The 26237-nt window shown below is 35.1% G+C and overlaps 1 protein-coding gene across 2 annotated transcripts in view; it reads right to left on the bottom strand.

Annotated features, from left to right (window-relative positions):
* Positions 1-19220: 19220 nt before the first annotated feature.
* The window catches only part of EMC2 (ER membrane protein complex subunit 2), a 57591-nt gene continuing 50574 nt past the window's right edge, over positions 19221-26237 (bottom strand). For both annotated transcript variants that reach the window (XM_069600371.1, XM_069600372.1), the window contains 2 exons: positions 22336-22423; positions 19221-19392 (listed from right to left, as the gene is read on the bottom strand). In XM_069600371.1, the coding sequence (XP_069456472.1) occupies positions 22337-22423 (87 nt within the window). In that variant the 3' untranslated portion in view covers positions 19221-19392; position 22336. The remainder of the gene's footprint in view (positions 19393-22335; positions 22424-26237) is intronic.

Consider the following 26237-nt stretch of genomic DNA (forward strand, 5'->3'; position numbering starts at 1 on the left):
GTACTTTGCCCAATTTTCACTGATTTTTTAAATTCATAAATGTGTATTATTTGTATAAATGTTTTTTCTTTACCTATTGAAAAACACTTATCAGCATTAGTACATTTTTATATAATAAATTCTTTAAAATTTAAGTCAATTTATGCCAGAATTTCTGTGATCTCCCAACTTTATCTAAACTTGTGGGTTTTGCTGGTAACCTGACTCACAATGGCTACCATAGGAAGAGACAGAGTAAAGAAGAAATACAGTCTTCTCATGTTCCAGAGGTGGGCTCCAATGATTCATATACCTTACCACCTATTTTTGCTTTTCAACATTCATATTATGTTTATTTACCACCATCTTTAAATCATCAGTCTTTTTGTGGATCACCCCTTGGAGTGCCATCACCCTTTGGATCTTCAATATCCACCAGATTGTTTTTGACCTATAATCCACATCAGTCATGCAGGTGCAAGATCTTAGCCTGGTGCCTACTGTAGGCAAAATTCCACGCTAGGCCTAAGGGATGTGCTGTATGCTGTGCTAAGTTGCTTCTGTCATGTCTGACTCTGTGACCCCATGGACTGTAGCCTTCCAGGTTCCTCTGTCCAAGGGATTCTCCAGGTTAGAATACCAGAGTGGTTGCCAAGCCCTCCTCCAGGGCATCTTCCCAACCCAAGGATTGAACCCATCTCTTATGTCTCCTGCATTGGCAGGCAGGTTCTTTACCACTTGCACCATCTGGGAAGCCGAAGCCTAGGGGATACCAGGAAAAAGTCAGAAAGATACCACAATAATAGCATAAATAAAAGTCTTGTGTTGACACAGAAAACAAGTCCCCTCAATTTCACAGAATTTGCCTCTTCTGGATGCTAGACCCAGGCCTTCAAGGCCTCTGCCAAGTCCAGTCATCTTTTCTGAGATCTCTTTTTGCCTGACCTCTCTGCCACATCTAATGCAGAGCAATTTCTTATTAAAATCCTTTTTCAATTTTTATTATACCATTCTCTTCTGATTCTCTTCTGACGTCTCTGAACTAAAGAGATGGAATGCAGAAGAGGAAAAAGCATGAGCTTTATTACCGATCTTGCTTTGAATCAACATTGCTCTACCATTTACTGGTTAACTGTGGGCAAATTATTTATCTTTCTGAGTTGTAACTTTCTCATTTAAATTAAGTTAGGATTACTGTATGAAATGAGATAGTATGCAGTATCATTCGTTCAATGGTTATTCCTCTGTAATTGTTGTATTTCCTTAGTTCTCCATCCTTTACTAGTTTTTCTTCTCCATACCCCAAATTTTAGTAAGCCTTAAACTTCAGTCCCTAGCCTTCTGTTCTTTTTAAATTCTCTCTTTTCCTTAAGAATTACATGGACGCCTATGCCTATATCAATTTCTGTTTGGTCATTCCCAAATAGTAATCTTCATGGGTTCACAAAGAACTTAATAAGGAATCATGACATTAAAGTTAACAATGTTATCTGTTTTAGTATCTACTTTTTAATATGCTAATAACTTTTTAAAAATATCCATCAAAAATGAAATCTGGAGAGCCTGGGAGTGCAAATGCTATAAAAATGCACAGGGATTATCAGAAATCAGAGAAAGGGCCTCTAAATATAGATACTGTCAGTTTACAACTCAGTAGAGCACTGTGGTCATCATGAAGGCATTAATCATTACTTAGTTTTAAATCATCAATTTTTGCTCCCTTATTACCTAATTTATATTCATAATCAGTCATCGGTTGAAGAAAGATAACACAAGAAATACTAAAATACATATTAATGAGATCAAATATGATATATGTACAAATTTGCCTCAAAATCATCTTCAGATCCATTAGTTCAATCCATCTGATCAAAATTCTTTAAAAGTGTATTCGTGGGACTTCACTGGTGGTTCAGTGGTTGGGAATCCGCCTGCCAATGCAGGGGACATGGACTCCGTCCCTGGTCCAGGAGGATTCCTCATGCCATGGAGCAACCAGGCCCATGTACCACAACTGAGCCCATGCTCTAGAGCCTGTGAGCTGCAACTACAGAGCCTACATGCTGCAACACCTGAAGCTCGTGCACTCCAAGGCCTGCCTGCTGCAACAAAGCCTGTGCACCTAGAGCTCATCCTTGCAACAAAAGAAGCCACTGTAATGAGAAGCCCCTACCCGGCAATGAGAATAGCCCCTGCTCCTCACAACTAGAGAAAGCCCATGCACAGCAATGAAGATCCAGCACAGCCAAAAAATAAATAATTTTTTTTAAAGTACATTCATGTTTCTTATACATGAAAAAGCACTGCTAGTAAAATAAATTATGGCGATGATTATATCCAATTCGGCTTTAACTGGGAATAAAAACAACTAACATATGCTACATTTGTGGAGATATACTAATAGGTCAACATTTTCTCAAGTCATCTCAAGAATAAAATAATTATGAAAACTTTTCACAAAATCACTTTGTTACATGCCATAGAAAAATTAGCAAACAAGTTTTTCAATTCTTGAGTTTTCAAAATCATATACTATTGTGAAAGAGATCATTCATCCGAAAAGGTTAGGAAATAATTATCTATATCAGTGGCCCCAAAGTGTATTCCTCAAAGAACTTGCAAAGAAAATTTTTAAATTTTAAGAATAATGCTTTAATGTTTAAAAAAAAAATGATGCACATTTGGTTCAGGAAGAACACTGAAAAGTGCCAAGAAGAAACTAAAACATCTCCCTATATTCTAGCACCCAAAAATAATCATTGCCAACTTTGATTGAATATTCATATAGGCAACCCACTCCAGTACCCTTGCCTGGAAGACCCCATGGATGGAGAAGCCTCATAGGCTACAGTCCATGGGGTCACAAAGAGTCGGACACAACTGAGCGACTTAATTTCACTTCACTTCATAGATATGTACAGTTTGCAAAAGAATACTTCAGATGAGCAAATATAAATAATTTCAGGAAAAATGGGATAATCACGATTTAAAATTAAATTTAACATTTTTTTAACGGAAGGCAATACTGAAATTCATAAAAGTTTCACCTTCACAAAAGATATGGTTACTACAAAAAAAGATCTCTCTAAAGAAAAAAAAATATAAAAATCTTTGATGTCACTTTCAAAATTATGTGTTTTGCCTTTTTACTGTCTCTTTACAATGAAAGATTAAATAGATTATCACATTTTTCCTTGCACCTAGTCTCCACCCTACACTAATTTTTGTTGATTTTTCTCTTTAGACCATCAAAGCTTATGTTTATATTTTGTTTGTTTTTATTTTGTAACAATAAGTTGCCTTAGTTCTATATTTATTTTTAAGTAGAAGTAATGAAGATATTGCATCAAAGGTATTAAAAGATTGACTGGGGATTACATAGCAATTCCTTATAAACTGCAAACAGCTAGAGAAATATTGGTTCTAATATATTAATACTTCCCACCATTCTATCTCTATACTCACCTCTCTAAAATCTCATTGCAGCAAAATAGACCTAATCAGTGTGTCTCTAGAAGGTGGTTTCTCCTCTCTAACACTGATATATAAATTATTACCCCTATTACCCAATGCTCCATCTAAAACTACCCATTTTTCAGTATCAAGACCAAGTCTTTCCCTTTGCCCGAAGTTTTTACAGAATCTTCCAATCTGCAGTAACATCTTTATCTGAAGCTGTAGGGCACTAACATATTAAGTCATTAGGCAATAAGAATTCCTCGCACATTGTTCTATTGGACAGTTATTTGCTGTTTACATGATAGCATTTTCATTCTTATTCATTGGCTTTCAAATTGAGTTATAAGTTCCTTGAAGGCAAGATCGAAATATTATTGTCTCCATATTCCTTTTTGTTTTATATATACTGGTATCACCAATGTATCCATTTCATAAGTTTCCAGAAACCAGGGAATATAAACATAAAGTTAAAGGCTGGGGTAAACATAAAGTTAAAGGTTAACTTAGTAGACATTTAATTAAACTATGCCTCAGGGACTGTTAGTGCTCAAAAAAAAAAAAAAAGAATTACTTCAAATGAACATAATCTACAAATCTAAAAATTATAATGAATACAATTATATATGTCAATATAAGGAGTTAATTCTTGGTTCTTTATATTAACATACAATATTCAGAAGGTGTTTCTATCTTAATATTAAACACGAACGTGTTGGGACATCTGAAGATAATCTTTACGAACTTCAAATATTACAGGCCTATGTAGTAGATATAGATGGGTTTAGAATATTGGCTTCGGATAAGTATCAGTTCAGTTCAGTTCAGTTCACTTCAGTCACTCAGTCTTGTCCAACTCTTTGCGACCCCATGAATCGCAGCACGCCAGGCCTCCCTGTCCATCACCAACTCCCGGAGTTCAGCAGACTCACATCCATCGAGTCAGTGATGCCATCCAGCCATCTCATCCTCTGTCGTCCCCTTCTCCTCCTGCCCCCAATACCTCCCAGCATCAGAGTCTTTTCCAATGAGTCAACTCTTCGTATGAGGTGGCCAAAGTACTGGAGCTTCAGCTTCAGCATCATTCCTTCCAAAGAAATCCCAGGGTTGATCTCCTTCAGAATGGACTGGTTGAATCTCCTTGCAGTCCAAGGGACTCTCAAGAGTCTTCTCCAACACCACAGTTCAAACGCATCAATTCTTCGGCACTCAGCCTTCTTCACAGTCCAACTCTCACATCCATACATGACCACAGGAAAAACCATAGCCTTGACTAGACGGACCTTTGTTGGCAAAGTAATGTCTCTGCTTTTGAGTATGCTATCTAGGTTGGTCATAACTTTTCTTCCAAGGAGTAAGCGTCTTTTAATTTCATGGCTGTAGTCACCATCTGCAGTGATTTTGGAGCCCAAGAAAATAAAGTCTGACACTGTTTCCACTGTTTCCCCATCTATTTCCCATGAAGTGATGGGACCAGATGCCATGATCTTAGTTTTCTGAATGTTGAGCTTTAAGCCAACTTTTTCACTCTCCTCTTTCACTTTCATCAAGAGGCTTTTTAGCTCCTCTTCACTTTCTGTCATAAGGGTGTTGTCATCTGCATATCTGAGGTTATTGATATTTCTCCCGGCAGTCTTGATCCCAGCTTGTGCTTCTTCCAGACCAGCATTTCTCATGATGTACTCTGCATATAAGTTAAATAAGCAGGGTGACAATATACAGCCTTGACGTACTCCTTTTCCTATTTGGAACCAGTCTGTTGTTCCATGTCCAGTTCTAACTGTTGCTTCCTGACCTGCATACAGATTTCTCAAGAGGTAGGTCAGGTGGTCTGGTATTCCCATCTCTTTCAGAATTTTCTACAGTTTATTGTGATCCACACAGTCCAAGGCTTTGGCATAGTCAATAAAGCAGAAATAGATGTTTTTCTGGAAGTCTCTTGCTTTTTCGATGATCCAGCGGATGTTGGCAATTTGATCTCTGGTTCCTCTGCCTTTTCTAAAACCAGCTTGAACATCAGGGAGTTCACGGTTCACATATTGCTGAAGCCCGGCTTGGAGAATTTTGAGCATTACTTTACTAGCGTGTGAGATGAATGCAATTGTGTGGCAGTTTGAGCATTCTTTGGCATTGCCTTTCTTTGGGATTGGAATGAAAACTGACCTTTTCCAGTCCTGTGGCCACTGCTGAGTTTTCCAAATTTGCTGGCATATTGAGTGCATCACTTTCATAGCATCATCTTTTAGGATAAGTATATACTGGATAAGTATATGAGTATATATACTTATAGGATACTTATACTTTTAGGATAAGTATATAAGTATATACTGACTTTAAAATGCAGTAGTTGTTTTTAAAAAGAAACCTTAGATATTAATGTTTATTTTTGTTTTCTACTGTTTCTCTCATAAAAGTTGAGGGAAAATGTTTTTTAATTCACAGATTTAGGTTTTCACTTGTTAAGAAAAAGAAAGCTTACAAAATGATACTGATGATAATTTTCTTTGACCAGAAGAAAATAAGCATCATTCTAATTGCTAATTTCCCATATTAAAATTCTAATTGAAAAGTACATGTCAACTGATAAGACATCATATTTTAAACTTTTTTGTTTTAACATTATTATTCAAATTTATTACAATGCAAATAGAGTCAATTATAGGTAGAGTAACTATGGCATATAACTGCTGTTAAATTTGGTGTTCTTGGAATATATGGGTCCAAGTAACAAGAAGCTACTACTTCATTGCCAAGAAGTCAAGTTTAATTTGCTTTCTTTTTCCCTCCCTCTTCAACTGGCTGAAATACAAGTTCCACTGCAAATGCAACAACCAGCAAACATAGATGCCATCATAAATACATAACGCTGCCAAGTAGGAAACCCTACATTGATGAATAACAGAACTCCCCATAGCAACTGGAAGATATTCTGGGCAGCATATTTAATATCTTGAAGCTATATTATAAATAAGATACATGCGTCTCTTGTAACTAAAAAAACGTTAGTTAAAAAAAAAAACCTGACATTTGCTATAACTCAATAAGCAATTTTTCTGTCTGGTTCATTTTTTAGTGGGTTAAAAAATTTTATTAATATAAATCTTTCATTCTGAACTTCTGTAACCATAACTGCTATCAAGGAGACCCTGTGATGCCTTAAATAAAATTTGCCATACACAATTGAAAAAAAAAAAAAACCACAAGAACAACCCATGATGAGTTTTCAAACTTTGCTAATCAAATTCTTAGTCTGATAACCTAATCAGACTATTAAAATTTAGCAACTGAATAACTCTCCTCACTGATTTCAGTTAGCTTGGAGACAAAATGTGATAACAAAAACTATTTATAAGAATCCACTGTGGCAATAATATGTGTCAGAAATATCTAGAGAAATGATATTGAAGGTAAGACCTCTCTTCTTCAGGAATTTTTCCTCTGGATAAGGGTAGAAATCACCTGTACAAGAACACTAATAAATCAAAGCAATATTTCACTAGAAAATCAGATCCCTTGTGGGTAGTTACGAGAAACATCATTTGCCTACAACTGCTTCAAATTCTAAACTCCTTAGAGCAATAATTCCAAGCACTATCTACCAACAGACACAAAAGTTAGAAGAGAAAATGTTCTTTTAAAGTAGAAATAAGATGGAGTCTCAAGACCTCTCAAAATAGCTTTGGTTTTCAATCCAAAATATTTTGTACTCAATTTCATGAAATCTTCCCCCATCACATTCACTATGAAATGTCAATGCTGAGGAGTGACATCATCAAGATGACGAATAAGACCTCAGAATCCATCTCCTCACAAAGATCAGCAATCAAACAGCTATCTGAAGCATGGCTGAAGAGCCAATAACCTTTGCAGCTGTAGAACATCCCCCACATTGCTCACCAAAGATCATATAATGACTGATACTATGCTCCAGTTGTCCAGGTCACTGAGACAGTATTCCCTTCCCCAGGACCCAGAGCCACCACATGCATGCATACTTGGTGCCCTGAACCACTAGTCCTAGGGTCACAGAACAAAGTTAGCTCTGGGAGAATTCAGAAGTCCTCTTAAGAAATTTTAGCAACATAGTGGAACAAAACCCTGAGTACAGCCACACAAAAAGGAAAGGAAGATTAGCTCCATTTTGCCTCCCTCATTCCCCTGGGCTAGCACTGCTCCTTGCCAGGAAGGAATTCCCCAGCTAGAAAGAATTCCCCTCACTGGGAAAGACAGAACACAGTGAGTCATCAGTTTCCCCAGCCTTTCAAGGCACCGCATGAAGTATCCACTTTAGTTTCAGCCCACCCAGAGACCAGCAAAGCTGAGAATATAGATATGGCTAGGAATAAGGAAGAGGGGCAAAGTGACCAGCAACAGCCACACAGTGCAAGTGATCATGATTCCCAGTGATGTCCTCTAGAAGACACTAGCAGATTTGGCCACTGAGGAAACAAGCACAAGCATAACAGAACATCTTCAGATTTCACTTGGTTTTGCCCTGCAGGTTTTCATGTTTACAGATGCTAAATGCCTGAGTATCTCTCCTCTGCCCTTCTTTCCTCCCTATCAGAGCCTGGGATCTGCACTGACACCCTGTCTCTGTAGCTGCATGAGTACAAACACCAGCCTAGACCTCTATGGCTAACCCCCATTGCCACGTGCATGCTTGGGGTTAGCTTCTCCAACTGTGCACTTCCACCTTCTAGCCTGATTCTCTTCATCAACCTTTACTGCCATGCATGCACCCATGGCAAGACCCCACAGTCACAGGAGTACATGCTGACAGCCAGGGTTCCACAACTGTCAGTTTGCCCAGCTGGCCCTGGCACTTGCTGCTTGCCCTGGCCCCCACCACTACGTGTGTGTCTGCAAGCAGCCCCTGTCATTACACAGGAACCTGCAGCTGGCCCCCAGACCCACATATCCTTGACTTCAGCCACCATCACTGTATGCTTTGATCCCTAGTCACTTGACTTGGAAGCATGGCTGAAGAACCAATAACCTTTCCATCTGTAGAACATTCTCCACATTGCTCACCAAAGACCACATAATGACTGATATTATAATCCAGCTGTTCAAGTCATTGAGACAGTATTCCCTTCCCCAGAACCCAGAGTCACCACATGCCTGCATACTTGGGTGTCCTGAACCACTAGACCTAGGGTCACATCCTGTGCCAACATGCCCCATCACACAAGTGAAGGTCTTTTCTTGCTGAAGTCAGTCCATAAAGTCTGGAAGAAGTGACTTCTTCCTCAAATGTACAGACACCTATGCATGGCTAGTGGCCTCATTAAGAATCAGCTAAACATAATACCACTAAAGAACACAATAATTTTCATTCAGTTCAGTTCAGTTCAGTTGTTCAGTTGTGTTCGACTCTTTGCGACCCCATGAATCTCAGCATGCCAGGCCTCCCTGTCCATCACCAACTCCCGGATTTTCATTAAATGATGCCAAAGAAATAGAGATCCAAGAATGACCTGATAAAGAATTCAAAACAGTTATTATAAAGAATTTTCAGGCAGCTATCAGAGAACACAGATTAACAATTATTGAAGTCAGGGAAATAATATAGGAACAAAACAAGAAGTTCAACAAAGAGATAGAAAACATGAACAAAAAAGCAAAAGGGAAATTTTGGAACTGGAGAGTACAGTGACCACATTGAAAAAGCTAATAAAAGCTTCACAAACAGACTTAACAAAATAAGAAGAAAGAAACAATGAGTCCAAAGACAGATCATTTGAAATGACCTAATGAAAAAAGAAAAAAGAATGAAAAGGAATGAAGTAATCCTGTGGGACTAATGACACACAATTAAGAGAAACAATCTATGTATAATTGAAGCCCCAGAAAGAGAAAAGAGGGAGAAAGGGGTAGAAAGTTTATTTAAAGAAACAATGTCTGAGAATTTTCTAAACCTGAAGAGAGATTTAGACATCTAAACTCACTAAGTCAATAGGTCACCCAAAAGTTTCAATCCAAAACAACCTTCTCCAAAGCACACTATAATAAAACAGTCTAAAATCAAAGAGAATTTTTAAAGCAACCAGAAGAAAAAAATCACTCCCATAAAAGGGAACCCTGATAAGGTTATCAGTGGACTTCTCAAAAGAAACCCTGGAGGATGGGAGAGAGTAAGATGACAAATGCAAAGTGCTGAAAGAAAAAAAACTGCCAAACACAAATACTTTACCTGGCAAAATTGTCCAGAAATGGAGAAATGAAGGCAACATAATAAAGGTGAGATAAACACTTTCCCAAAAACAAAAGCTGGGGGAGTTGATCATCACTAGACATGCTTTACAAGAAATGCTGAAAGGAGTTCTTCAACCTGAAATGAAAAGATCCTAATTAGTAATACAAAAACATGAAAATATATAACATATTGGTGATGTATATAGTATAGATTAAGAATACTCTAATACTATGATATGGTGTTGTGCCAACCATTTAACTCTACAACGAAAGTTAAAGGAAAAAATAGTAAACATAGCTATAGTTATTCCAATTTGTTAACAGATACACAATATAAAAAGATATAATTTGTGACATCAAAAAATAAAATGTGGGGTAGCAGAAAAAGGGTAGAGTTTTGTGTACAGTCCAAATTAAGTTATCTACTTAAAATAGACTGCTATATCCATTACCATGTTTTATGTAAGCCTCAGGATAAACGCAAAACAAAAAACGAGGGATACACACAACATAGAGAGAAAGGGATCAAAGTATTGTGCTGTTCAGTTGCTCAGTCATGTCCGACTCTTTGGGACCCCATGGAATGCAGCATGCCAGGCTTCCATGTCCTTCACCATCTCCCAGAGCTTGTCCATTGAGTCAGTGATGCCATCCAACCATCTCATTCTCTGTCATCCCCTTCTCCTGCCTGAAGTCCTTCCTAGGATCAGGGTCTTTTCAGATGAGTCAGCTCTTTGCATCAGGTGACCAAAGTATTAGAGTTTCAGATTCAGCATCAGTCCTTCCAATGAATATTCAGGACTTATTTCCTTTAGGATTGACTGGTTGGATCTTCTCACAGTCCAAATGACTCTCAAGAGTCTTCTCCACCATCACAGTTCAAAAGCATCAATTATTAGGCACTCAGCTTTCTTTATAGTCCAACTCTCACATCCATATATGACTACTGGAAAACCAATAGCTTTGTCTAGATGGATCTTTGTCGGCAAAATAATGTCTCTCCTTTTTAATATGCTGTCTAGGTTGGTCATAACTTTTCTCCTAAGGAGCAATCGTCTGTTAATTTCATGGCTGCAGTCACCATCTACACTGATTTTGGAGCCCCCAAAAATAAAGTCTCTCACTGTTTCCATTGCTTCTCCATCTATTTGCCATGAAATGATGGGACTGGATGGCATATTCTTTGTTTTTTGAATGTTGAATTTTAAGCCAACTTTTTCCACTTTCCTCTTTCACTTTCATCAAGAGGCTCTTTAGTTCTTCTTCACTTCCTGCCATAAAGATGGTGTCATCTGCAAATCTGAGGTTATTGATATTTCTTCCAGCAATCTTGATTCCAGCTTGTGCTTCATCCAGCCTGGAATTCTGCATGATGTACTCTGCATATAAGTTAAATAAACAGGGTGACAATATACAGCCTTGACATACTCCTTTCCCAATTTGGAATCTGTCTGTTGTTCCATGTCCATGCTAACTGTTGCTTCTTGACCTGCATAGATTTCTCAGGAGACTGGTACTCCCATCTGTAAAGAATTTTCCACAGTGTATTGTGATCCACACAGTCAAAAGCTTTGGTGAAGTCAATAAAGCAAATATTTTCTGGAACTCTTTTGCTTTTTTTGATGATCCAATGGATGTTGGCAACACGTACTGTTGAAGCCTGGCTTGGAGAGTTTTGAGCACTACTTTGCTAGCGTGTGAGATGACTGCAATTGTGTGATAGTTTGAACATTCTTTGGCATTCCCTTTCTTTGGGATTGGAATGAAAACTGACCTTTTCCAGTCCTGTGGCCACCGCTGAGTTTTCCAAATTTCCCAGCACATTGAGTGCAGCACTTTCAGTTTCATCTTTTAGGATTTGAAATAGCTCAACTGGAATTCCATTACCTCCACTAGCTTTTTTTGTAGTGATGCTTCCTAAGGCCCACTTGACTTCACATTTATAGTTCTTTTGTGTGTTCTTGCCATCTCAACATCTTCTGCTTCTGTTAGGTCCATACCTTTTCTGGCCTTTACTGTGCCCATCTTTGCATGAAATGTTCCCTTGGTATCTCTTATTTTCTTGAAAAGAGCTCTATTCTTTCCCATTCTACTGTTTTCCTTTATTTCTTTGCACTGATCATAGAGGAAGGCTTTCTTATCTCTCCTTGCTATTCTTTGGTATTCTGCATTCAGAAAGGTAAGGCAAGGTAAGGTAAAGTAAAGTCGCTCAGTCATGTCCAACTCTTTGCGACCCCATGGGCTGTAGCCTACCAGGCTCCCCTGTCCATGGGATTTTCCAGGCAATAGTACTGGAGTGGATTGCCATTTCCTTCTCCAGGGGATCTTCCTGACCCAAGGATCGAACCCGGGTCTCCCACATTGTAGACAAGACGCTTAACCGTCTGAGGCAGCATTTCCTTTTCTCTACTGCATACTTGTATAATGCTGTGAGAGTAAATCTTAAATGTTCTCACCACAACAAAAAAATACTAATTATAAGAGGTTAAGGATGTGTTATTTAACCTTATTGTGTTAAAAAATTTGTAATATATACATGTATCTAATTATTACATTTTATATCTTAAATTTACACAATCTTATATGTCAGTTATATTTCAATAAAGTTGGGGGGCGGGAAGCAAAAAAATAAACGTCAGTGCTTTTTAACATTGCCTAGTTAAAAGAACCATAGGCCTCTATATCTCACACAGTGTTTCCTCAATAAAGATATTTAGATCTGTGGATAAATCTAAAAAATGTTCTTTCATATTTTTTTCACCAAGAAAAAAAAGTATGTTTCATGTCCACCTGAAAAAACAGAAGAGGCCAAATAAAATGCTCTTTTCATTCACATTTTATCAGCATTTGAATAATTTTACCTACTTGTATGTTTAAATCTTTAGCATCAGTCCTTACTCAATGTCTTCCACAATTACACCTAAAAATTCATTGAACACAAGATTAATGCTTATACTTATGTATATATCCAAAATTCATTATTTATATTATCTCTCAAATACTTCCGTAATTATTTCTGTTGGTAGTAGCATGTTCAGATTACCTAATGTCATTGCATCAGGTTTTAAAAACTTTAACACCTAAACTTGATTTGTTAACCATCTCAAGAGGCACATTATGTAAACTGCTTAATATGGAACTATTGAAAAATAGCCAATTTTACAGAAAGCAATATTAAGAAAGTTACATATCAAAACAGAGTATATGAAAAATTCCACAATTATAATATTTAGCTTGATTTTGATAAAAATGTACCTACGTTTTATAGTTTAAAATAATAAAACCAGTCCAGATGTTTTTACACTTTAAAAATTATAAAATTTACTCTAGGTGGCGTACTTCTATAAGCTTGCAGCAAGAAAAGAATAAAATTGAAAATCATTTTTTGTTATTTCTAATCAGTGACTGTTAAATTTAAAAACTAGTCTAATGATATTTGAGATTTGTTAGTAGAAAATTAAGTTTAAAGTTGCTTAGCTAAATTGGGATATAATTCATGACAGAAAATTTTGTATTATGATTCTCTTTAAACTGATAAATATTTCCCTGTGTGAAAACTTTAGAGAATCATATGCAGAAAAATGAAATATTCAGTGAACACGTACATGGAAAAACAAACAATATTGTATTCAACTATTTTTTATGTGTTTAAAACTTGTTTTTTTTTTTTAAACTTTCTCTCATTCTAATATTCAATATGATTTCATTTGTGCAAGAAGCAGAGTTCTGACTCTTGGGTGCCATTCATGATGCAATCACTTGTGATGTAAACATTTAGACCATATCTATTTCCCAACTGCCATTCGTTTTTATTAATCAGTGTATCTATCCTGTTACTTAAAGCTCTTTTTAGCAAGATCATTTTCTTCATTTTAATCTGGAACCACACAACTTTGATTCCCCTCATGAGAACTGTATTCATAATTCCAGTATTTTTAATAAAGTCAGACTAGGGGAGGGACATTGGGGAATTATCAACCAATGGAGCTGTGTTGTCTCCAGTTCTGTCATACTGAGTATGACACATAGGCCAGTTTAGTGAAACTGGATCCAAAATCAGGTGTCATTTGAGGCCAACTCTTGAAATCACTCTATAGTTACCACTCTGGAGAGCTTCAAATCGATTTTAAATTGATGTGATATTTTGATACACATTGTTATTACCTAGAGTTTTTAAAGGACATGCTTTTTGAGAAACCTCAACTCTTTTAGTCATTCATCTGACAAATCGTATTTTTACATAATTCTTATCCATGTCATGCAATATTTACGTTGCCTAAAAAGGAACTGAAATTGCAATTAAAGGAGAGTCTTAGTAGTTTATTTCTCCTTTGCTAGTCATAAACTCAGATTTCCTCAGTTATTATCTCTTTTCTATTTGGAAATGTTCATTACTACTTGGACATCTGTAAGTATGTGTTTTCTCATTAAAGACTTATTCATCAAATTAGTTCAAGTTTGTTTTGGTGGCAGCCTTTTGTTGTGGTAGAAGAATTTTTCCAGGGCTTAGACTTGAAAATGGTTTGTACATTCTTACTATGTTTGTATTTTTATATTAAATAGTAGAGATGCAAATGACTTTATTGGAATTCCATCATTTGTAGCTTAAATGGATTGTTACAGAATGCTTCTAACTTAACTTGGGGCATCAAGATCTTTCTAATTAACTGTATTTTTACATTAAGAAACAATGAGTATAGAAGACTTGATTTATTCTTGCTTTCTACTGTGTCTACTGCAATGCAAAGCCCATACTTTCTACATCTCATTGTGATTATTACAATTGGGTGCAAAAGGAAATACAAATATATAAATGGAGAGAGATGTATACATGAACATCTGTGTCTGTGTGTAGATTTCATCCTAAAAACTGTAACGCCAATAGTGGGCCAAAACAGATAGTCTCAGACCTCACATAATTAAAGAACTACTGGGGCAGAAAATCACCTGAAAATATAATTAAAGTGACAAATGCTCCAAATATAAGATATGTGATAATATAAAAGTATGACAAACCATTTTCTAGAAGGCTAAACATTTGACATTTTAAAGTTGTTCAGTATAATCATCAGCGCATAGTTATCAGTCCTATTTTAGCCAGTCTAATAGGTATTCTTTACAGCTGCAATTTGCACTTCCTTATTAATAGCTAATTACATTGACCATGAACATCTTTTCACCTACCACCATTACAGTAGCCTCTTTGTTGAGGTGTCTGTTCTACCCATTTTCTAATTGGGATTGTTTTCTTACTATGCACTTCTGCTTTATTGACCATGCCAAAGCCTTTGATTGTGTGGACCACAACAAAGTCTGGAAAATTCTTAGAAATGGTAACACCAGACCATTTGAACTGCTTCTTGAGAAATCTGTATGCAGGTTAGGAAGCAACAGTTAGAACTGGACATGGAATAACAGACTGGTTCCATATAGGGAAAGGAGTACGTCAAGGCTGTATATTGTCACCCTGCTTATTTAACTTCTATGCAGAGTACATCATGAGAAACGCTAGGCTGGATGAAGCACAGGCTGGAATCAAGATTGCCGGGAGAAATATCAATAACTTCAGATATGCAGATGATACCACCCTTATAGCAGAAAGCAAAGAAGACCTAAAGAGACTCTTGATCAAAGTGAAAGAGGAGAGCAAAAAAGTAGGCTCTAAACTCAACATTCAGAAAACTGAGATCATGGCATCTGGTCCCATCACTTCATGGCAAATAGATGGGGAAACAGTGGAAACAGTGACAGACTATTTTCTTGGGCTCCAAAAATCACTGAAGATGGTGATTGCAGCCATGAAATTAAAAGATGCTTGCTTCTTGGAAGAAGAGTAGTAACCAACCTAGACAGCATATTAAAAAGCAGAGACGTTACTTTGCCGACAAAGGTCCATCTAGTCAATGCTACGGTTTTTCCAGTAGTCATGTATGGATGTGAGACTTGGACATAAAGAAAGCTGAGCACTGAAGAATTGATGCTTTTGAACTGTGGTGCTGGAGAAGACTCTTGAGAGTCCCTTGGACTGCAAGGAGATCTAACCAGTCCATCCTAAAGGAGATCAGTCCTGAGTGTTCATTGTAAGGACTGATGCTGAAGCTGAAACTCCAATACTCTGGCCACCTGATGCAAAGAACTGACTCATCTGAAAAGACCCTGATGCTGGGAAAGATTGAAGGCAGGAGGAGAAGGGGACAACAGAGGATAAGATGGTTGGATGACATCGCCGATTCAATAGACGAGTTTGAGTAAACTCTGTGAGTTAGCTATGGACAGGGAGGCCTGGTGTGTTACAGTCCATGGAGTTGCAAGGAGTGGGACACGACTGAGCAACTGAACTGAACTGACTGAATTTTGAAAGTTCTTTAGATATCTGGACACAAGTCATTTACTGAATATATCTGCAAACATTTTCTGTCTATGGCTTGTCTTTCCACTTAACAGGGTTCTTCTCAGAACAAAACATTTTTACTTTTTACAAGTTCAATTTATTCATATTTTTCAAAAAGGATTATATCTTGTCACTTCTAGAATTCTGGCCTAACCTTGGGAGATCTAAGTTGAGGGAATTTTTTTTTATGGTGTAAACTTCCAATTGTTCCAACACCATTTCAATTGTCCCAGCGTTAATTCCTCCTTACTCAAAAGTTAATTTGCCATACTGGGGTGAGTTTATTCTGGACTCCACATTTGTTTCACTGTTCTATGTGTCTATCCCTCTGGCTTTGCACACAATCAGTATCAATACTACACTCTCCTGATGGTGTGGTAGCTACATAAGAAAACCTTGATATTTTGCAGTCTGATTCCTTTATCTTCAAAATTGTGTATGCTATTCTTCTCTGCCTTTTCAAATAAATTTTAGAAAGTCAGTCTATCTACAAAGAATTCTGGGATTTTGATAGAAATTGTATTAAACCCACAGAGCATTTGAGGGACAAATGACATCTTCACTATGTTGCCTCCCAATCCATGAATATGGTATATCTCTCCATTTATTTAGCTCTTCTTTCATTAGCATTTATAGTTTTTAGCAAACATATCTCATTTTCTTCAACTTATACTTAATATTGTATGTTTTTAGCAACTGTAAATGATATCATTTATAGCATATAAAAATAAAAGTTTCATTGGCCTAGTATTATTCGGTGATCTTGCTAAACTCATTTATTAGTTCCAGGATGTTCTTGGAGTGTTCCAGGGATTTTACATGTAGACCATTAGGTTATCTGTAAATCTGAGCTTTACTTCTTCCTTTCCAGGCTGTATACTTTTTATGCCCTTCTCTTACTGCACAAACCAAGTCATCAAGTACTGTATCAAACACGGTAAGTGCATATCCTTATTTCCAAATTAATGTGTTTAGATTTCATTACATACCATGCTAGATGCAAATTTTATATCTTTTTCATCATAAATGGGTGTTTAATTTTGTCAAACACTTTTTTGGTACCAATATAATCACGTGGTTTTTATTTTCTTCTTAGTATGATAAATTACGTTAACAAATTTTCAAACAGTAAAGCAGGAGCCTTGCATATCTGGAATAAACCCCACTTGGTTGTCTTAAAAATTCAAATGTCTTTTCATGGTGAATGGATTACCAGACTGTGATGCATCTATACAATGAAATATTACTTAAAAATATTGAAATCAGTAAGTCTATTTGGGGATAGTTGTGATTTATTCTAACAGTGAAGCAGTTTCTGTTCAGGCAAAGAGAACAATGAGATTGAATTAAGCATGATTAAAATTAATTCCTTTTCTTTAGATACTGTCATTTTGCTACCAGTAACTATGCCTATATTCAAAGCCATGACCAATAGTTCTTAAAATTAAGGTGACTGTATTATTGTTATTCATGGTATCTGTTGTATAAGAGACATTGTGCCATATTTCAAGCTGTGTTTTTCATTTATTAAACTTTTTCTATAATGGAAGCTTCCAGAAAAAAAGTATTGAGACATACAGCACTGATAGAGCTAAAGGGCAACATACCCAGTGAAAGAAGCCAGTCTCAACATGTTACAAATTGTATGACTCCACTGACAAAACATTTTTACAGTGAGAAAATTATAGCAACAGAGAAAAAAAAAAATCAGTGGATAGTAGCTATTAGTGATAGATGAGGGTGTAGCATGTAACTATTAACAAGTAGCAAGGAGTTCCTTTGAGATATATATTCTATATCCTGATTGTGGTGATGGTAACATAAATCTACATATGAAACTACATAAAGAGGATAAAAAAAAGGCAAGCATGTAAAAATTATGAGATCTGAATAAAATCTGTACCTGAGTTAACAGCAGTGCTGCACTGTCAATTTCTGGGTTTGACAGTGTACTAAAGTTACGTACGATAATAGGAAGAAGCTTACCGGTACACAGGAACTCTGTATTGTTTTTGCAACTTCTTGTGAGTTTTAAAGTATTTTAAAAGTAAGACATTATTTAAAAACTATAGTAAGAAAAAAAAAAAGAGGGACATGACCTCTGAAAGATGAGTTCAAGGAAGGCTTTATTTCATACAGAGGGAACAAGTACCAAGTTTATGGAAGAAGGATGTGTTAACAAGGCCATGGAATTTAAGTGTAGCTAAATCCAGAAATAAAGGGCAAGAGGAAAGTAGTTTACAATTAAGAAAATCTGAATCTTCCTTCTTGGTTCTGATATCATATAGAACGTCAAAGGTCATGTTTAAGGCATCAAAAGGGAAATAACTGATGAGTTTTAAAGAGAGGGAGGGTAAAAAGTTATTATTAGTGATATTTTGTCACATTCTAATTGTAGTGATGAACTGACTGGGGGAAGTGATGATGATATCTAACTACTATTGTAGTCCAGGAGTCAGATAATGGTAGCTTGGTCTAGGGTGCTGGTGGCAATAGAAATGGAGCAGAATTATACACTTGAGATGAATCACAGAGCATAACAGGAATAGAACATGGCAATGATTTAAAAGACTGAAAATGTCCATTAGATTGGTGACATGGAACTAAACTATTTCAAAGGAACGATGTGGAGTGAAGGGGGTGTTGGGGATGCCAGACTGGGAGCAATTTAAAGAATGGGAAAATAGACATGAGTTCAACAAGTGAGGAAATCTGGCAGTAAAAAAAAAAAAAAAAAAAACAGAGAGAAATGGGTAGTAGCTGCAAGAGAATTGTGGAAATGAAGGAAGATGTTTTAAAAAGTGGTAGAAAATTGAGCATATTTTAGTGTTAATAGGAAAGAAACTAGCTGAAATAAAAAGAAAAAAGGTATAGTGAAGAAAAGAAAATAGTTTAAGGACAAGTGTGAAGAAAAGAAATGAAGCTTTGGAAAAGTCAGGATGCTCTTGCAGCAGAAGAAAGGGTGGCAAATTCATGAAACTAAAGTATGGCTAAAGTATAAAAAATGAGGAAGACAGTGGTGGGAAACAGCTCAAAAAAGAGTAGGGCTACTTTCTTCTACTCTAGGATGAAAAGAAGTAAAGTTGCGCTCAAGAATATCTGACATAGTTTATGATCTCTCTTTTTCTCTGTGAAATAGTATGAGGGCTATGATAGCTAACTAGGGCTACCTTAATAAAGTACACAGAGGACTGAATGTCTTAAAACAACAGAAATTTATTTCATCACAGTTCTAAAGGCCAGAAATCCAAGATCAGGGTGTCAGCAGAGCTGGTTTCTTCTGAGGAAACACTCCTTGGCTTGTAGATGGACATCTTCTCTTCGTCTTTCCATGGTGCCTCCTCTGTATGTCTGTGTCCTAATCTCTCCTTATAAAGATATCAATCATATTGGATTAGGGCTCAGCAATATGACTCAATTTTACTTCATGACCACTTTAAAGACTCAATCTCCAAATAAAGTCACATTCAGAGGCACCAGGGATTAGAACTTCAAATATTAAATTGGGGTGGGGTAGGGAGAGACACAATTCAAGCTATAACAAGAGGTTACTTGCCAAGTATGAGAAGGGAGATAGGAGAAATTAGAAGTTCAAAGTGAGGAGGTTTGAAATAATTCTAAAACAGTTTGAAAATACTTCTCACACTGACTGTAAATGAATTATCTTTATTGGGTAATTTCCTTTACATTCAATTTAATTAAAAATGAAATTCTGGCTTAATTATTCCATTAAAAAATTGTTTCACAAGTCAGAAAATCTGAATTCTAGTCCTTTCTCAGCCACCAAGCAATGTCCCTTGGATACATCTGGCTCTCATCTTTATCAAAGAACAACAGGCTAGACATATGCCTTGGAATATACTAGAAAGAGGATTGATTTGGAAACCCCTGACATCCTAATCCTATTTCCTGCTCTGTCACAGAAGAACTTAATTTCTCAGAACCTTACTTCTTCATCCTAAAATCAAGTGCAACTAAATCTCTCTAATGTTCCTTCTAAACTCTACTATAGTTCTTTGAATATAAGTGACGTTGCTTTGAGAATAAAGAGATTATAGCATTAAAAGAAAAAATATCTTTGAAATATGTGATTAAAAAATTGTTTGCTTCTGGCATATTGAAATATTAATTCTCCATTTCAAATTTTTTCTATATCTTCTGTTCCCAAGTCAATGTTATTCTCAGGATTAAAGATATTCTAAATATGCCTTTTTCTCACCTCTGTTGGCATAAATACTAGGTGTTGAGTTGGAACAAGATACTACTTCTTTTGTTATATTTAATTATCTACTTAACTTTAAATCATTAAATTCTGAAATAGCATCCCTCGAATGTCTAAAATAATAGTTCTGCATTTTAAAAAGAGCTTAATGGTGGCTCATTAGTCAGAAACATATATGACTAAAGTAACAAAAAATACAATGGCTTAATAATCAAGTTTATCTTTCTCACGTACTTAGTGCAGAAGCTTGGCAATTACTCTTGTTGGTTCAGGTGTTCACCAATGCCATCAGGGACCCAGGGTCCTGATAATCTTTCTATGGAACCATTTTAGCTTTAATATTTATATATTTAATTAATTCTCATACTTGTGATGTCATGCTTATAAGATTTGAAGTCTATAAATTATTACACATTAACAAGGTACTTAACAAATTAAAAATTTCTGGAAAGAAGGTGTTAAAATTAGAAAAAAAGTGAAACTAAAGGCTGACAGTTATAAGGGCACTAAATTATTTATTACACAAATACTGCTGAAGTATACAGTACTCTAGTGACTCACAGGACATTAGAGGGAAGAAAGGTAGTGGAATAATATGTGGGCACTATTTTCTTTATCTGAAATGGCTATGTTGAAAATGGTGAATAAATTCATGGGCAAAAACAGTTTATCATGTGATAACAAATATTTAGTTAACAGGGATTATCTTCATAAGGGAAGAGTTATTTCACATCTGCCCATTATCTATGGCAGAACAAAATGAAAAAAAATGCAAAATGAAAGAATTAGACTAGATGTGAAGTACAATTTGCTAACAGAATAACTCAATAAATTAAAATGCTGATACTGACAATAGTTCTCTTCCTTCAGACTTCTACTTTGTCAATTCTTCTATGATCTCTATTTGCCCTACTGAGCACAACAGCAAGCATATCAGAGTTTCTGTATTACACTGGCAAGTAATAAAAAATTAAGTGTATTTATATATGTAATATATAATTTATGTATGTAAATTATAAATTAATACTAATAATATTTGCCCTGAATGAACTGCCTATTTTAAAAACTATAATAAGTGTTTGAACTTAAAAGTCTGAATAAAGTGTTTTAACTTTCAGGTTCTATTTTACTGCAAAACACACCAAATACTACTAACAGTAGTATAATGATTGTTCATTATAAAAAGAGAAAAAAGAAAGAAATTGTAATTATTACTAAGGAGGTAATGAGATACAAGAATTATAAAATATTTGCTTCTACAAATAGTTTAGATTTTCTTATTTTTCCCTAAAGGAAAATAATTAAGCCACTGAAACTCCTTTCATCCCTATTATCTATGCTTTCTAAATAGCCCTTTAAATAATTTAGTGTTGAAAGCTGGATAAATATAACTTTCATAAGGGTTAAATTTGACTATCATAGCATACATGAACCTTAAACCATTTTATAGGTAAAAAATCTCAATTATGTCCCATAGCAAAACAAAATTTCATAAAATGATAATGCTGAACTTTGGAGAATGATATACTTTAACCAAGATCTATCAGAATAACATTATAGCATATAAAATAATAGCACACTGGAATGCAGAGCAAAATTCAACCTGACACTATAAAGAGAATGAAATAATTTACCAGCATTTTGCTTCTGTCAACTACATATGCTATGTATTTCCTACCACAAAAAAAAAGGAGTTAACTAGAAATTAAGCTTTAGAATAACATATTCACTATTTGAATACGACAAAAAGAATCTAGAATTTTCATATGCAAGTTTAATAAATCATCAGTTTATTTAACAAGGTTATTTATATATTAGATTGTGGTTTAAGAGCAGTTATATATGTGTGATATGAAAAGAATGATGTTTCATCTGTAAGAATCTTGTTAAATCTCTTTTCCATGAGCTTTCCCCCTCTACCTGCTTAGCACTAAATGCCATTTCTAGGTTTATATAAACGTATTCTTTACAACTGTCTTCTTAACAGAAAATCAATATATAAATAACACTGGGCATCTAGTAAATAAGTCACAAACCAGTGAGCTCAATTTTGCAGTTGTGAAATGTAATGTGAAAGAGTTTTTGAAACCTTAAGACTGGGTGATCTGCAGTGTTTCCAACATGTCTTCGACTGCCTTGAGAGAGTATTTGGTTTCCTTCTTACTTCGACCTGCAAACTAATTTTAAAAAATGCAATTAGGCTTAATTACAGTGGCAGGTACAAAATCACAATCTTACTTTCAAATTGTTAATGAGAGTTAACATTATTTTTATCACTAGCACAAAATCAAGTATGTTCTTTTTCTTCAGTAAAAAATAAAACTTGGGTTTTAAGAACATTTTCATTAAGGATTCATCTTCAACTGAAGTATAAAAATTTCCCTGTAAAATTGACTAGTTTAAATGTTTAAGTAGCATGATAATCTATAAAAACATATATTTGATTTTCAAACTATCCTACCTTTTCAGACCAAAAAACCTTTATGAAATAAAAAGCATAATTTAGAAACAAAATTGTATTTGTGCAGGAGGGACCATTTCTACTTGTGTGACCTCTAATAAAATTTTTACAATTTCAAATAAAGATAAAATATAAATGTAAAGTATTGCTATTTAACAGTTTAAAGTTGTAAGGTTTCTCTAAAATTTTTTACAGTAGGTTTCAATTTTTTTTTAATTTTCCAGTTTTATTAATTAACTACATAACATCATGTTTCTGTAGTGAAAAGCTATCAAATAAAACTCTATGCTATATGTTGAAGTAATATAAACATGTTTTAAAGAATGTATTTCTAGTTTATTAAGTCACAATTTATTTCATAATACCAAATTGGGAATGGATTTTACAATGAGAACAAAACACAGGGTATTAAATACTATCTTTGAATATTCAAAAAAATTCATGACTTACTAAAATTCAATATAATATGTAATCAGTGGGGAAAATACTGTTGAATACCCCATGCTGATTTCAAAATGTGTTTTCTAACTACACTGACAATTCCCATCATTTATCAGTTTGACTTAACACTACAGATTTACTAGATAAGCATGTTTCCTTGGAAAGGCAGGGGAAGATTGATTATATCTATATTACCTATTTTTCCTCTGGTTAAAGTATTGATCAACATTTTCTACTAGCAACATATAATATTTTCAAGTTAACATCCAAGCACTCAGTATACTTTCAAGTGACTGATCTTTCCTTCAGATACCAATGCTGTCTTAAGTACTTAGTACTTGATTTATGATGTGTTCCTTCTCTTTTGTAATTAACTTAATTTGGCAAACTTCATATGACCTGTTGAGAAAGATTAAGTGATCAAGCACAGGTAACATCATAGAGGAAATAGGCTTCAGGAATTGCTAACCTGCCTCTGACCTCCTAGACTGCAGTTTAACATGATCATTCTCCTAGTTCCTAAACCACTAATGTCTGTAGCTGAATACTGATTTGACAGGGTAACTATTAATAAAGGAGATTTCTAGAGGAAATGCCAGGGAAAGAAAAAAACTTCTCATAAGAATCAAGATCACTTTGCCTTTTATAAGACATTACTAATTTAAGGAATCCAAATGCTGAATATTCAGGTCATAATTAGAAACTATGGCAATACCACATTTACAACTTTGCCCTTTCATAATTTCCCCTGGTGAGTAAAGGATGTGGAGTGTGCTTACTATTCCTATTACCTAGTTGATAGAATCACTTTCACAAGGACTCACCAAGAACAGAAAGCCTTTCTTTTACCACTGCCTACCCAAAGTAAACAAGAATGGTCCTAATCAGATATTTAAAGGTCTAATTTTAAGAAAAAGCATTCTGGGGGAGGCACAAAATAGGACACTAATTTTCAAAATGGAAAATAAAAATGAAAAAATTATGTAGTGCTGAAGTCATACCAAGTATTTTAACGTATAGCATTTTTTTTGGTTTGTACTTAAATGTTATAAAAATAATAATAAACACAAATTTGTGATTTTTAAAATTAGCTTATTTTAGAAAACCACCTACAAAGATTGTCTATCAATGATACTGATTAGTGCAATTCAGAATAAGCCAAACTGACTTATCTGTGTCAGAACAAATAAAAAGAAAGTTGGAAATATAAATCTATCACTTCAAATTTTACCTGACATGCAATTATTTTGTCTATTCTAGAATTATATGGCAATTTAACTGATTAAGCTGGAATCCTATTTTTCCCTCAAATCATGATTTAATTTTCTATTTCCCAAAAGGATAGTAACAGGATCACCTCAGTAATCATAAATTACATATGCACAGACAAATTTAACAGAGTACCAAAGAAGCATTTATCTGGAAAATTATTTTGAGTAGGTTAACATTAAAGTTTTTCATGAGCATTAATCAAACTTGCCTGCCCCTACTGAACATGCTAAACCAATTACCTAATTAAAGAACAAGTAGCAGCCATATTCTGTTTCATTAAGTAAAAACAAAGACAGAAAGTTCTTCAGATCTCATTTTCTCTAATTTTTAAATGCCTAGAAAAACATTACAATAAGGGATACTTATTATATACTTTATACTTGCTTATATGGCTAGACACATCATAAAGTTCTCAATTAGATCCCAGAGATTTATATTACTAAAACATCAATCTCTGAAAGTCATATTGTAGTTTTCCACATTAATCACTAATTTTGCATTTTTATTTTTCATAGATTTTTAAGTAAACTCTTTTTTCATCATTTCCTGATGGTTCTTAAAGAAAATTCACCAGAAAGCTCACTCAAATAATAAAAACATATCAAATTCAAAGGTAAATGATTTCTCCATTGTGATAACTAGGATAAGCTGGGCTAACATTCACAAATTCACATAATTTGTGGAAAATAATATGGGTGAACAAAGTAGTAAGATAAACAAAATGGAGTAGTGGATAGATGAATCTCCAAAACATGGTGAGTGAAAAAAGCCAGGAATGAAATGCATAACCAATGATCTCATTTATATATAAAGTTCTGTCAAATCAGTGCTATTCTGCAGTGTGGAATGGGGCTGACTGCAAGGTGGCAGAGGCGTACTTTCTTGGGTGATGGAAACTGTACACCTTGAATGGGGCAGTGGTGAGAGAGAAGTATAATTTGTCAAAACTCAACTGTACACTTAAAATGTTTGCATGTTACTGTATATAAATTATACCTCAATAAAATAGATAAAAAGACAAAGGCAAAATAAAACCAAAAGGTATTTGACCACATATTTTTCTTCTCAATGAGAGGTGAAATATTATATCCCCTGAATTTGGGTTGACCATGTAACTTCTTTTGCTCAAAGGAATATTAGCAATATGTGACACAGGCAGATTTCAAAATGCCCTTGTGCACTGGAGTTCACCTGTTCACTGCTCCAGGAACCCTGCAACTTATTCATGTGAGCAAGTCCAAGTTAGCTTGCAAAGTGAAAAATATTTACTACAAGGCCCAGCATTCCCAGCTGACAGAGACCAACCACCAGATATTTAACTGAGGCCATCAACCAACCACTGGCATGGGGCAGGAAAAAAATAAAGCCCACTGGAGACTAGTAGAATTACTCAACTGAGCCCAAGCCTACACGACACCTACAGATATAAGCAAGTAAGTTATTATTTTAAACCAATACGATAGCAAAGGGCAATGGATACAAATATTTATGAAATCTGATTCACAGAAAGAAAACCAAAACCTACTGTGGAAAAAGCACAGAGATGAAAGCTTGAAAAGCACTGACATATTTTACTTAAAACTCACTACTAGTATCTAGAAGCAAAATAAATTTTACATAGTAGGTGGTTCCTAGTTGAGGGGTATTTTAGGCTGCTACACAGAAATCTGACATTATCAACTGAGAGATGTCATCTTCCTGGAGTGGTATCCAAGATGACAGAAACTGATAAATGGTCTTTATACTATCCTTTCCTTAGACAAGAAAAGGCAATTTGGAAAGGAAAGATGTGTAAAGCACCACCGGGTATCATGGAG

This window comes from Ovis canadensis, chromosome 9, assembly GCF_042477335.2.
Source record: "Ovis canadensis isolate MfBH-ARS-UI-01 breed Bighorn chromosome 9, ARS-UI_OviCan_v2, whole genome shotgun sequence".
Taxonomy (NCBI): Eukaryota; Metazoa; Chordata; class Mammalia; order Artiodactyla; family Bovidae; genus Ovis; species Ovis canadensis.